Here is a 13792-nt window from a genome sequence, read left to right on the forward strand (position 1 = left end):
GCCAAATCAAATAAAAACCCTCTGGCCATAAGAGAGGTTTCTGGCGTTGACTCCTCCCAGACAGATGACATCATCACTGACACTAACCGTCGATGTTGTTGTTTAAAGAATTCGAAACAAAACCTAATATATTTCCCTTTTTTTTAGTATAACGTAAACGATTTTTTATTTTTTTAGTACAAAAGTAATTCCCTTTTTCCTCAATACAAAAGTAATTTCCTTTTTCTAGGGACTAACCTAAACACCTCTGTTTATAAATATAGTCTCAACATGTCTTAGAGAAATTAATACAGACTCCGTTAGTCTTCACCAAATAGAAAAAAGCAATGAGAAAGAAGTTTTAGAGAGAGCGTTCTAATTGCGTAGTAGACTCATTCTCTCTCTCTCTCTCTCTCGTTAATGACTATTGAATAGTGAAGAATTCAGAACAGAATTAGGGGTTTTGATGACCCAAACAACTAAACAACGACAGCAATGGTAAAATCCTCCCTCTTCACCATCATGTAAGGTAAAAGTTTCCTGTTAGATTTCTCATTGATAAAGCATACGATCACCGTATCTTCTCTTGTCTTGTAAACTCTCAGAATCGGTTACGAATTAGCAGGATATGGCACAAGTGAGGATCGGAGGACGACGTTGTTGGTTTTCCAATGGCGATTCGTCTGATTTGATCGACTAAGTCAAGGTCTAAAACTTCGCTTTGCCTCTTTCTATAGAATTAACACATTATCGTTACGATGGTTCTTCTTCTAATTCTCTATGTGCAGATCGGGGAGAGATGCTTTGAAGAATGAATGATGTTTCATAACAAAATCTTGGGCGGCGTGCTTACCGTGTGACAGAATGAAGTCTTCCTTGTCCACTTTGAATGATTATTCCATTCCCCATCCTTAAGTGAGTCATAAGAAATCTTTCAACCGATGTAAAAGTCCTCTTTCTGCTCTGTAAGTACTCTCAAAATCCTCTCTGCCCTTCTTTATTTTTGTTCTGTTTCAAGTTTACTCAACCAATAATAATCTTTTTCTTTCTCTGTTTTCTAATAGTCAATGAAGCCAGCCTATTGGCAGTTATCCTAGGATTGTGGACAGGACTATCATCAACACTTATTCAGTCTTTGGGGCTTTCGTTAGGGTTTGTTTATGGTTTTCATATAGGTTTGTTGTTGTTTAATTCAGTCAGACAGACTTGAAACTTAATGATGATTCTTCTGAATCTATATGTATATATGTGCAGATCGGGCCGGGAGATGATTTGAAGAATGAAGAAGAATCATACCGCTCAAATGTTTTGTTTTGTTTCAATCATCAACACAATCACTCAGTAAGACTGCTTCAATTCCTCATCCATAAGTGGAGACTGATATGTTTTATGGTTTTGTTGTTGCTGCTTCTCATTATTACAATGATATATATATATATATGCACCAAAATCATAATCTTGTTAATACATCTAGTAGGTATATTGTTTGAACTTGAGAAAACGATGGTCAAAATCCTCTTCTTGATGATCTGTAAGTTATCTCTCAAAACCCTCTCTGCTTTTCCTTTTGTTCTGTTTCATGTTTATTATTTATCCCTCAACCAATACGTTGTGTTAAATTTTGATTGCAGATTTTGGGAGCTCCAGCTTTGCCTACCTGCACCACAAAACAAGTACACCACATCTGCTACAATTTCATGTAAATACCATCCATCTATCAAAGATTATCATCACTCACTTTAGAATGAATCAGTTAGGAACTGATCATTGTGTTTTTTCTTTTTTTTGCTGTTGCAGGAATTTCATCTTCAAACAATGGCAAGGGCTAACCAGCATACAGAGACGACATCTTCAGTGTATAAGCAGGTATGAAGCTTCTTTTCACTTATTAGGCTGTTGTTTCAGACTTAACGATGGTTCTTCTGGTTCTATGTGCTAATCAGAGAGATATGGTTCTTCTGATTCATAACAGAAAACTTTAACATGAAACAGATTCTAGTGATTGATGGTGGGAGAGAGGCAGCAGAGTCGTCAAGTTACCACGTCGATCATAATCTCCACACAACTCATCACCGAATAGATCAAGCTCAATCATGGACGCTAGATAGACTCAATATAATACAGGTTCCAAATAATCCTGCAATTACTTAACACTCACTCAATATACTTCTTCCTTGTCCGCTTAAATGTGTGTTGATGCCTTTCACTGCAGGGAAAAACGAGTGATAAAAACATAGCTATTGTGTGAGTTAGAGACCATCTCTGCAACTTCAACGAAGAAGAAGAGAAACCGGTCAAGGTTTTGTTTGAGTCATCAATACTGGTTCATCATCATCACTATTGTGTAAGGTCAAATTTTATTATCATTTTGATTATTGCAGGATATTAGAACCAATTAGCTACAACTCTTTCTTCCCAACGCCAGCCTTTGGAAAGAACAAGTCACTCCTACTGATGTCTCGCAACAATTTCCAAGATGCAGCTGAGGTCAACAACAAGACTGCAGATGCCAGGTTCTATATATCTTTCTTCGTGAGATGGGATTGTAGTTAAGTGAGATTATGAGAGGCCATTCTAATGCTCTTTCTTCTTGTTCATACAATAGGGGATGCGACGTCTGAGCAGATAGAAAACACGGAGAATGTTTCTTTCCCAAACCACCACTGCATTTTTCTCAAGGAGAGATAAGTCGATTGACCTTAAGGAAGAAGCAGAGCAAACTGCTAGAAGAAACATAGCTAGTCTGCCAATGCGTTCTGTTATTTGATGCACAACATATCTGCAAGCATTTAAGGTTAGATACCATCCATCAGAGGTTATATATCATCACTTTAGAACAGACTCATAGCTTAATGAATCTACAAGGATCTCATTTTCTTACTGTTGCAGGAATTACATTTTCAAAAATAATGGCAAGGGTAACCAGCAGCATGCAGAGACATCTTCAATAGCTTCAACGGAAGTGTTTAAAGCAGGTATAGCGTTTCTTCTCACTCCAAAAAAGTTGTATGTTTGCATAAAACTTGATTTCATGCTATCTGATATGCTTCTGTTTTCCTCGCACGCACGCAGTACAATGATTCGGGAGCCTCACCTTACTGAACCAAAGAGCCCTATGCTCCAAATAAGGGTTATAAGCAGCAAAAACTATTGCTGCCACACCAAAATATTTTTATTCACTGAATTGTTAATATTGTTGTGACCTTCAGTTCGACTCTTCACGGAGTTTTTCTTGATACCATTGCTGGTTTTGATTGCAGGTGGAAAATACAACAAATGCAGATGAGCATGTTGTCTTAACCGCTTTCAAATTTTTGATCCATAATTGAGACTGAGAATTTTATGGTTTCCTTGTTGTTGCTTCACTTGCTTGTGTAGATGGAGATATATTTCTCACTTTCTTCTCATAATTATGGATGACCTAACAACAACGGACATCAACAATGGTCATATCTTCTCTGTAAGTTATCTAAAAAATCCTCTCTGCTTTTCTCTTGTTTTGTTCTGTTCCTAAGTTTATTTATCCCTCACCCAACCAAGAATCCTGTTCTTTGTATTACTTGTACTGAAATATAGAAAAACAAAAATCAAATTAAAAAGAACACTATCCTTTTATTAAGAACACTACCAAATTACATAACCGATTAAAACACTGTAATTATGTAAACTGTAAAGTGTCAGTGTGTCACACTAGATGACTTGCAAATTGGTCCAAAAATACATTTATGGGTACAAAAACAAAACTGGATTATCATTTTAATGTCATTTACTCATAAATGGGCCTAAATATTGACCTGTTTATTTGTGGTCTATATTATTCGACCCATTCTGACTTTTGTGGCCCACCGCCGAGCACTAAAATCAACCTTGACTTTAAAGTTATAATTAAATGGTTGATTTACTTGTTGAGTGAGATAAAGAAAAAGAAAAATGATTCACTAGACCAATTTTCAATACAATGAATTGGTGTTATACTACATCGATTAATGTACATATATAATTAATCAATTATACATATAAAAAAGTAATACTCCCTCTGTTTCATAAAGAGTGTCATTCTGATACATTTCACACAAATTAAGAAAAGTTTGAATTATACATGTTTGCTCCTATTTAATAAGTGATTAATAGTTTAAATTCAATGTCAAGAGCTTTGGGTTTAGAAGTAAAAAATAAATATAGCATTAAAAAGCATATTGAAAATGTAGAATGACACTCTTTGTGTAACAAAATTTTTTCTCTAAAATGATACTCTTTGTGAAAAAGAGGGAGTACTAATTAACTAATCAAAGAACAATGTGTGGTATTTTTGCATGTTAGTAATTTATGAGCTCTATCTACTTTGACCGGACAGTTACAACACTAACCATACTTAACGGCTTATCATTCGAAATTATTAAAAATATATGCCTATAGGCTATAGATGTTCTTGTATTTATTTATTTTTTACAAAAAACCGGAATTTCATGTGGCCTCATGTGTTTTCTGCGTCTCTTAAAATCCCTTGTAATAAATTTCTGTGGCTGATTTTCTTGGTGAAGTGCTTATTTAATTAACTAACAGTTGACAAACAAATTCATCAAGTAATGTTAAGACAATAGTATTAGTTAATTCACTAAATCAAAAATTAGTCAAACTAAGCACCTTTAATCAAATATATTTTGCCACGTTCCCAAATATTATGTGATTCACTCGCCAATTATATTATCAATATTTATAATGATTTAGGCTATAATTGATCGACATATTTATATATTCTCACTTCTCATTCCATATATATATGAACTATAGAAAAAAGAGTTTAAATTATTACTTATATTACCTTAGATATATTAAAACCATTTATATAATTTTGTTATTAACAAGTTTAGTTAAATATCAAGATACAAAGGTCAAACCAAAACAATTCAGATACAATGTTATATTTATATTTATACAATAACAGGATAAGAAAAGTGAATATAATTTATCAAAAAAAAAAGTGAATATAACTTCGTCATATGACAATTTACAAACTACCAACTTGGTAAAAAAAAATCTTAAAACATGCAATAATTTGTTCAAATTAGACTGTTTGATCATTATCTCAATCTCTGACACATACATGTATATACGTGTAGATACATGTATATTTTGCTTGCTGGGTTCTGAAGTTCTTAGTGTCGAGAGATCAGCTCTCATCTTGATAGGAGGTAGTAGATGTTATCTTCGGGTTGGCCGAGGGCACCCTTGGTAAATCTCTTTCGCAGGAGCTTCTGGAGAAAAGTTTTTTGCTTTCTTAAGTCTAGTGTATCTCCTAGGATTTTAGCCTTTGGTCTTTGTCTTTGGTGTAAGGGTTTGTCCTCCTTCGTTATGGGTTTGAAATTTTCTGTGTTGTATTGGTGCTTTTAGTTTTCCTTCCATAGGGTTTAAGACTCCAGGGACATATCTGTCGTCCGCTGGCTTTAGCTTCTCTTGTTTGGGCGTTTGTATTCCTCCTGGGTTCCAAAACAAATTCAATAATATAATTCAGATGACAAAAAAAAATATTATGTAAGAAACAAGTTTGACTTTCTAGTTGAGGAATCCGAACAGTGGTTAAGGCAAAGTTTATGATAGATCATCGCGTCACATGCAATCATGCCTTACCCCTAAACTTCCTACATCAATATATATAATTAGTTAAATCCTACTAAACGGTCTATTTACATGGAATAAAATTGTTCTAGAAAACCACTTTAGAACTAAACCAGTAATCTTTCCTATGTCTCAACTCGACGAGATTGTTAATTTAACCATATCGTATTTAATTTACACTCGGAGCAGCTTTTGGGTAGGAGCCATGTGAGAGAATATATATATATATATGTCCTTGTTGCAAATTTGATAAAATCCACCATGACTATACAATTATACTATTAGATAGTTGAATATATATACAAATGAATATATATATATATATATATAATGATAGAAAATAAATTAAAGTTTTCACAAAGATCAATACGAAAGGCTACGAGGGACCCTTCTTTAATTTAGAGAGACGATCACTGAACCTAACCGAAAACTTGAGAATAATAATAATCAATATACAAAGACACTATTATAGTACTCTTTCTCTACTTTTAAAATAAATTATGTAACATTATATACAGGCTCAAATAAAACTATTGCTGACGTACCACCAACCTCAAATTTTGATGATGATAAATTACACATTTATACTCATAATTATTAGCAACATTATACACATAATATACGCAATCATAACTTCTTACAACATAAATATTGATTAGCCCAGTTTCACTGGCTTTTCTCTGAAGTCTGAAACCTTTCAATATTTATAGTAGCGTACAATACTAATGTCTCAGCATACACTAAAATAAATACAATCACTTCAGACAAAAATCCTTAAAAGTTCTAATAAAGTACTAAATATTTCAAAAAAAAAAAAAGTACTAAATATTTCAAGTCTAAACATATAAAGCTGTGGGAAAACAATATGTCGGCGTATATTGATCTAGTTAAATTCCCCACTATTTCGATTTTACAATTTTACGTCTACTTTCATTTTATAATTTAATAATTTACGTATGCTTGATTCCATATTCTCGAACTTCGCTAGCTTCCAAACTATAATAGTTATGCAAATAATCAAACAATTTTATAATAGATGACAATAATACTCTTTTTTTTTAACAACAAAATGACAATAATACATGAACCTTTTTTGATACTCACTAATAATTCGAAGAATTTAATACGTATACAAGGAGAAACGGGGCATTAGAACTTGCATTACGACATATATATCGAAGAATAATATGTATATATAGCTCTACAGCGTACCAAATCGTGTAAAGATAGATATTTCTTCCATTTTTTTTATTATTTATCGTTTAAGGTTATTTTACACAGATTAAAAGCAAGCATGATTACTGAAGGTTGCTCATTGTGTTGCTTTTATTAAACAAATAATTAGAAGAGGAGAGAGAAGAGAAAATCAAAAGAAACGTTACTTGGTGGAATACTTTAAGAAACCGTTGCTTGATTGAAACTGACACATGTCATACATTTATTCGTATACATGCTATAAATAAATAAATAAAAAAATGTGTAATAAAAATATTTTTTTTTGTTTTCTGAGAATCGATTAACTCCTCCACTAAAAATGGTCTAAGAAAACTATTAATTTTTTTGTTTTATCTTTTTTTTAATATATTTTTTAATTTTTTATTGGTCAAAACATTAATAAAATTAGATAAAAGTGGAATTTTTACCAAATATTTACATTGTAAATCTAAAACAACAAATATTAAAAAATAAAAATTTATCTCTAAAATGACAAATAATAAAAAGCGGAGGAATTATTACTTTCCTATCTAAATCTTTAATGTTTATATGATACCGCTTTTTATAATTCTTTTAATTATGAGTTTATGTACGTAATTATAGAGATAGTTGAATATTTTGGTTTTGAATGCAGTAGTGCTAAAAGTATAAAATATGGAATGTACAAATGTGAATATGTATAAGAATAAGTAAAACTACTAGTAGTACTTAATTTAACTAATGGGAAAACCGATTCGTGCACATGTATATGTCATTTCCCCATGAATGTTTATTCATCTTTTTTGCTAATTTTTAAGTTAGTGGATTACATCCATGCATGCATATATACTTGTACTTCCCCCAAAATATTATACAGTATGTATCACGAATTTTCAGGAATTATACGACTTTCTAGAATCTAGGTACGTTTTATGATACACAAATTAATATTATAAATGCTAGTAATTTTATTCTAGAGGAGGAACAAAATAGTTGTTATAACATCCATGCATTTAGTGAAATGAGTGCCAACATTTTTGCTTCATTTTCTCCAATGAAAATCTTCAACTAATTGAGTGTATTATTACTCCTAAGCGGAAGTGGTACGTCAAATGTTTTTAATTATTAACATCCACTAAAGTCTTTTTATATTTGTTTTATAAACATCCACTAGAGTATATATAACTAGTCGAAAAAGGGATATTATCAAACTACCTTCCAACTATTCCCTTTGGAGAAAAAATATTATTATGCAAAAGAAAGCAATATAAAACTTTTAATTTTGAATTACCTAAAAGGACAAAAAAAACAAAAGAGAAACTATAAAATACAAGAAGATTACTCGCAATAATACTAAAATTAAGAAAGTTGCAAATTGATTTGATGTGGTTAGTAGAAGGTTTAAAAATAAAATAAAAAAATATAAAAAGAAGGGTGGGCCACAAATTCTGGACCCGCTCTCTTGACTCATCATCATCTTCTCCACGTGGTTCTGTATTTGTCAGCATGACGTGCCACGTGGATTTATATGACCAATGATTGAATTAACTTGGACATAATTCAATGATTAATGTATAGATATAGTAATCTAACCAGTGGGCTTATTTTTTTTTAATTAAGTGGAGATAGTTGGCAAAAAACAAAACAACAAAAAAAATTGAGCATAAAAACCTTATTTTTGCTTTTAAAAATCAAAAAACACAATAAACAGTGTCATGCAACATTTTAAACGCTAGTTAAATTTTTTAAGCACGGCTTAAGTTACTATTGCAAACAATATTACCAAACCTATCAATATCACACGTACGTACGTACTACTAAGACCATCTCTGCTCAATTTGCGTTTAAGTATGATCATACTAAAAGCTCATGGATTGGACCATACGATCAATTTTTGGATGATGTCTATGTATCTATCATTCATTATCTTTTGGTCCAGCCTACTCTCCAATTTATTACCCATTCACATCACCAAAATTTCAAGTAAATTTTGTTACGAAAATCCATGGGAATCAGATTTAAAACCATTAATCAGATTGCGAAGTCATTACTTCTATCATCACCAACATAAATATATTTAAATAAATACAGCATATGGTTAAGGGGGGTTATTGTGAGATATACTCTAATCAAAAGTCGCACAACAAACTTTGCAATAAAAGAATCGAATATTTCTATTTTCTATATAATAAACATAAGTAATGTTAAATTATTTCGCATTTTAAGCAAAAGCATATGACAAAAGTTAGGTCCTAACTAAAATATTGCATACAAATTATTCACACTAATTAAAAATAATCAAATCCATAGAACGCGCGCAGCAAATCACATGCAGTCTCGTCACAACTCTTAACTACTATATATACACACATCTCTTCTCACTCCAAATCCAGACCAATACATATCTCATTCCTCATACAACAAAACACACACACACACAAAAACGTTCAACTTAACTACCCCCCAAACATACTTGCTTCCATTCAAACTCACTCCATACACAACAAAAAAAATGGAGAATATGTTTAGACTCATGGCAAGTGAAGAATATTTCTCAGACCGGCGGTGTATTTGGATCAACGGTCCGGTTATCGTCGGAGCCGGTCCATCCGGTTTAGCAACAGCAGCTTGTCTTCGTGATCAAGGAGTCCCATTCGTCGTGGTCGAGAGATCAGATTGCATAGCTTCACTTTGGCAAAACCGAACCTACGATAGGCTCAAGCTTCACTTGCCTAAGAAGTTCTGTCAATTACCGAAAATGCCCTTCCCGGATCACTACCCTGAATACCCCACGAAACGACAGTTCATCGACTACCTTGAGTCATACGCAAACCGGTTCGAGATTAAACCGGAGTTCAATAAAAGCGTCGAGTCTGCTCGGTTTGATGAAACCAGCGGGCTATGGCGTGTTAAGACAACCTCGGAGGGAGAGGAGATGGAATATATTTGCCGGTGGTTGGTTGTGGCGACGGGAGAAAACGCCGAACGTGTTGTCCCGGAGATTAATGGTCTCAAGACGGAGTTTGACGGAGAAGTGGTTCATGCCTGTGAGTATAAGTCCGGCGAGAAATTTAGAGGGAAGAGAGTTCTTGTGGTCGGATGTGGAAACTCCGGCATGGAAGTCTCTCTTGATCTTGCGAACCACAATGCTATTACTTCCATGGTCGTCCGAAGCTCGGTTCACGTGTTACCGAGGGAGATTATGGGGAAATCAACATTTGGAATCTCAGTGATGATGATGAAGTGGCTACCTCTATGGCTTGTAGACAAGCTTCTACTCATCTTGTCGTGGCTGGTGCTAGGGAGCTTATCAAAGTATGGGCTCAAGAGGCCTGATATAGGCCCAATGGAGCTCAAAAGCATGACAGGGAAGACGCCGGTTCTCGACATCGGTGCTCTGGAGAAGATCAAATCCGGCGACGTAGAAATCGTACCTGCGATCAAACGGTTCTCGCGTTACAACGTGGAGCTCGTAGATGGTCAGAGGCTAGATATCGACGCCGTGGTTCTTGCCACCGGTTATCGCAGCAACGTCCCTTCTTGGCTTCAAGAAAGTGAGTTCTTTTCGAAAAACGGGTTTCCGAAATCGCCGTTTCCAAACGCGTGGAAAGGCAAATCGGGGTTGTACGCGGCTGGATTCACGAGAAAAGGATTGGTAGGAGCATCAGCTGACGCCGTTAACATCGCTCAAGACATTGGAAATGTGTGGAGAGAAGAGACCAAACGACAGAAGATGAGAAGAAATGTGGGTCACCGAAGATGCATCTCAGTTGCTTAAGCCTCAAGTTAGGGGTGCATTAACCAAAAAAGAAAAAAAATCATACTTTATTTAGTTTGTAAAAAACCAAAAATACAACGAGTGAAGAAAGGCCCTCTCCTGAAGTCCCTGACAGTGTTTTTTTTATTACACATCTGTATGGGCGTTTTGTAAAATTAGGATGACGTGGCTCTCTTTTTTTTCTTTTCCGGAATACTAAATATGTTTACTTTTTTGTAATTATACTCTCTGGCATTGAAAATTTGAGTCAACAAATACACTCGTTAACAGGCTCTGCTCATTATAAATTAGCCCAGAGTAGGGAGGCCCAAACTCATGGATTGCGAATGGGTAGGAATCCTACCGTAGGATGTTGAAGATGGCAGCTCGGTCTGTTTTAAGACCGACTCTATCTATTTTGACCTCAAAGTTTTGATTCAAAAGTTCAAAGGCTCTTTTTGATAAGAGAAACAACAAAAAGGTGGATTATCTCAGTAGCACACTCACAAGAACTCTTTTTTTCTTTTAAGTCTTCATCAAAATCTTGATATAGAGAATCATACTGCAACATAGCAATAATACCCTACGAACTTATCGATTTCTCCTTGAAAATGCGAGGGAGAATCTCATGTGCACCGATATCCAAAGCTTGCGGTTCCCTGAAATCAAAACTCCAACTCTTAGATACAAAAGTTTGAATCTTTGATACAACCAAGATACTACAATAACTTGTGTAAAGTCATGGGTACTTCATCAAATTCTTAAAGCCCATTGTAAAACCAAGAAGATTAAGTGTCAGAGAAAGAACCTGCACAAAGTTTGGCCCTTTTCGTTTGAGCTAGGGATGAACCAAACTTTTCGAATAGAGGGAGATTCAAACTGAACAAAGATTCCATCATTTTGTCCAAGTTTCCATTTCCTTGAGCCTTGACCTTTCCATACCTGTGAAATACCGTTTAACCATTAGTCCATATATACAAACCAGAAAGATAGAAGACTCTTTTAGTTTAGCAAGCAAAAAAACAAAAGACAGATGTGATTCACCTGTGGGTAGGATATACTACTCTTTGGTGTTACTAAGCAAGCAGCCTTGGAAAATGACTCTTCTGCGTATTGCCTCAGATACGTAAAGCAGTTACTGTGCGTATCAGGTGACTGAAAAGCCTGAAGTAGGAAAACAAATTGTTTTAGCAAAAAAAAAATGATTGCTGGTAAGATCTCAAGTTGGGTCATGCCCTTAATACCTTATCGATGTTGACAGCTGGTGCGTACTTATCGGTTTGTGTTTTCTCTTTGTCAAGAAGGAAATAGACTCTAGTATCGACCTTAGATGTCTCGTGCCACGACTTCACAGCTGTTTCCATTGTCTCAACAATAAAAGCAAACATCTCTTTCCAACAGTCTTCAGTTCCATAGGTATCAGACTGCAAGTATTCATTCATATGGAGACAAAACCAATTTCAGAAACTGAGCTGGAAGAATAAACTATACGAAAGGCTTATACTGATTTACTGGAATTACACTTGGATAATAGAAAAAACAGGAACTAACCATTTCAGATTTAAAACTTTCAAGATGCTTGGCCATGTCGACATTAGATCTCAGAGTCTCGAGTTCTTGAGCTCTCTGTTTGTCCTTCTGCAACTGACCGAGCCTCTTGATCTTTCTAGAAACTTCAGTGCTCTTTGGGTTGTGCTGCAGAGCCATTTCAAATGCAGCTAAAGCCTGAAACAATCATCACAACTTTAACTACCATGGTACCGTGATAAGAATTTAGATAGAACCAAAATATTGGAAATTTACATCTTCGTATTTTTCCATGGCTTCAAGCACACAACCTTTCCTGAAGTACCCCTGAAGAAGATATATCAGAAAAGTCATCGTTCACATAATGATAATGATAATATGTTGTTGATGATGAAACCGAAAAGAAGAAAAAAAACAAAAATGCTCATGTTTACCTTCTCCCACTGAGGGTTGAGTTTGATGGTAGTGTCAGCATCAGCTAAGGCTTTGCTAAGTTTAACTAGACTCAAAAATGCAGCAGCTCGGTTACTGCAACGGAGAAAAGAAAAGCTTTATTACACTAAAATACTCTACTCACATTGACTCAACATCAATGTTCCAATTCACAGAACCTAAAAACTTCAACTTTTAAGTATTCATAATCACAATTAAGGAGAAAGCAATTGAGGTTAAAAGCCTATTACATATTGTTCCACCTAAGCAATCTGATATTCAGGTCTATAACATATCTGACAAGAGAAAAAACCAGATCTTCTGAGGATTGAAAGAAACCCCAACAATCAGATTCGAAAGATTCGTAAAGGTATCATTTTGATCGAAACCCAAAAGGAATCGTAAACCGTAGAAGAAGAAGAAGAGAAAACCTGTAAAGAGTAGCGTTAGAAGGATCGAGCTTGATGGCTTGGGTATAGAGAGCAGCAGCTTTAAGGTAGTTGCCAGCTTTGAAGAACTCGTTGCCTTTGTCCTTGAGAGATTTCTCCGCTTCTCCTCCACCATTAGTTGCCTTGCCTGATTCCACCACTCTCTCCGCCATCATTTACCCAAATCTTCGTAAAAAAAAGTATCGAAGTGAGATTGCTTCTGTTTCTGCTTTTCTATTTTAGGGTTTATACACTTCCCTTCTTCCTTTCTGGGATTTCTATTTTCTCTACTTAAACTAATTGTATCGTTTTATATAAATCAAAATCATATACTACTACTATCTCTCTTTTAATTGTTGAACAGGTTCTCTAGTAACAATCAGAAAAATGTGGATATGATTCAAAACTCTTATGGATGGTAGTCAATATGGACCAAATTAATTTTGTTGAGGGCAAATGAAAAGCCTAATAAAAATAAATGGGCCTGAAATCTGTAGATAAATAAAAGATTAGGCCACATTCAACTCCACCGACAACCGACGGTTCAAAGACGGTAAAACGCTAATCATCATTAATTTTGACTCTTTTCGTTTGATTTATCCCAAACCCATTTTGTTTTGCTCTCTCTTTTTTTTTTCTTTGCCGTGTACACTACGATTTTTATTTAATTTTAAATTGATTGTGTTTTTCTTTATATTAATTAACCTATAATTAATTGTGTTTTGACCGGAATAATTATAAAAATATATATAAAGCTCTCGCAGAAACAAAAAAAAAAAAAAGAGAAAGAGAAAACGTATGAAGGCTGTAAAGTACTCCCTCCATTTCAAAATATAAGATGTTTTGAGTAAAACACGCA

The 13792-nt window shown here is 34.4% G+C and overlaps 2 protein-coding genes and 1 pseudogene across 38 annotated transcripts; 2 read left to right on the forward strand and 1 right to left on the reverse strand.

Annotated features, from left to right (window-relative positions):
* The first annotated feature begins 286 nt into the window (after window positions 1-286).
* On the forward strand, window positions 287-5576 carry LOC104754545 (uncharacterized). 36 transcript variants are annotated; one of them, XR_015585674.1, is made up of 15 exons: window positions 287-508; window positions 585-685; window positions 768-944; window positions 1044-1154; window positions 1234-1320; window positions 1457-1510; window positions 1611-1678; window positions 1777-1845; window positions 1952-2103; window positions 2192-2278; window positions 2361-2492; window positions 2585-2773; window positions 2869-2954; window positions 3052-3439; window positions 5100-5576. XR_015585674.1 is itself a non-coding variant. In XM_087493637.1 (15 exons), the coding sequence occupies exons 6-10, from the start codon at window positions 1483-1485 to the stop codon at window positions 2225-2227; spliced, it is 333 nt and encodes a 110-aa protein (XP_087349763.1). In that variant the 5' UTR covers window positions 287-508; window positions 585-685; window positions 768-944; window positions 1044-1154; window positions 1234-1320; window positions 1454-1482; the 3' UTR covers window positions 2228-2278; window positions 2361-2492; window positions 2585-2773; window positions 2869-2954; window positions 3052-3439; window positions 5100-5576. The 36 variants fall into 36 exon arrangements, 29 of the variants coding, with proteins under 29 accessions (XP_087349763.1, XP_087349767.1, XP_087349760.1 ...); XR_015585676.1 differs by having other exon boundaries at window positions 1044-1131; window positions 2192-2323; window positions 2405-2492; XM_087493637.1 differs by having other exon boundaries at window positions 1454-1510; window positions 1972-2103.
* Window positions 5577-8955: 3379 nt separating this feature from the next.
* LOC104754546 (putative indole-3-pyruvate monooxygenase YUCCA9 pseudogene) lies at window positions 8956-10786 on the forward strand (annotated as a pseudogene). Its single transcript, XR_015585673.1, has one exon. The product of XR_015585673.1 is annotated as a putative indole-3-pyruvate monooxygenase YUCCA9 pseudogene (transcript).
* Window positions 10787-10976: 190 nt separating this feature from the next.
* On the reverse strand, window positions 10977-13464 carry LOC104754547 (uncharacterized). Its single transcript, XM_010476763.3, has 8 exons — window positions 12937-13464; window positions 12508-12601; window positions 12350-12400; window positions 12098-12271; window positions 11791-11970; window positions 11591-11710; window positions 11355-11488; window positions 10977-11205 (listed from the first exon to the last, which is right to left on the reverse strand). Exons 1-8 carry the CDS (start codon window positions 13107-13109, stop codon window positions 11130-11132), a joined length of 1002 nt encoding a protein of 333 aa, XP_010475065.1. The 5' UTR covers window positions 13110-13464; the 3' UTR covers window positions 10977-11129.
* Between the last annotated feature and the right edge of the window lie 328 nt (window positions 13465-13792).

The sequence above is a fragment of the Camelina sativa genome, chromosome 17 (assembly GCF_030686135.1).
Source record: "Camelina sativa cultivar CO46 ecotype springtype chromosome 17, ASM3068613v1".
Taxonomy (NCBI): domain Eukaryota; kingdom Viridiplantae; phylum Streptophyta; class Magnoliopsida; order Brassicales; family Brassicaceae; genus Camelina; species Camelina sativa.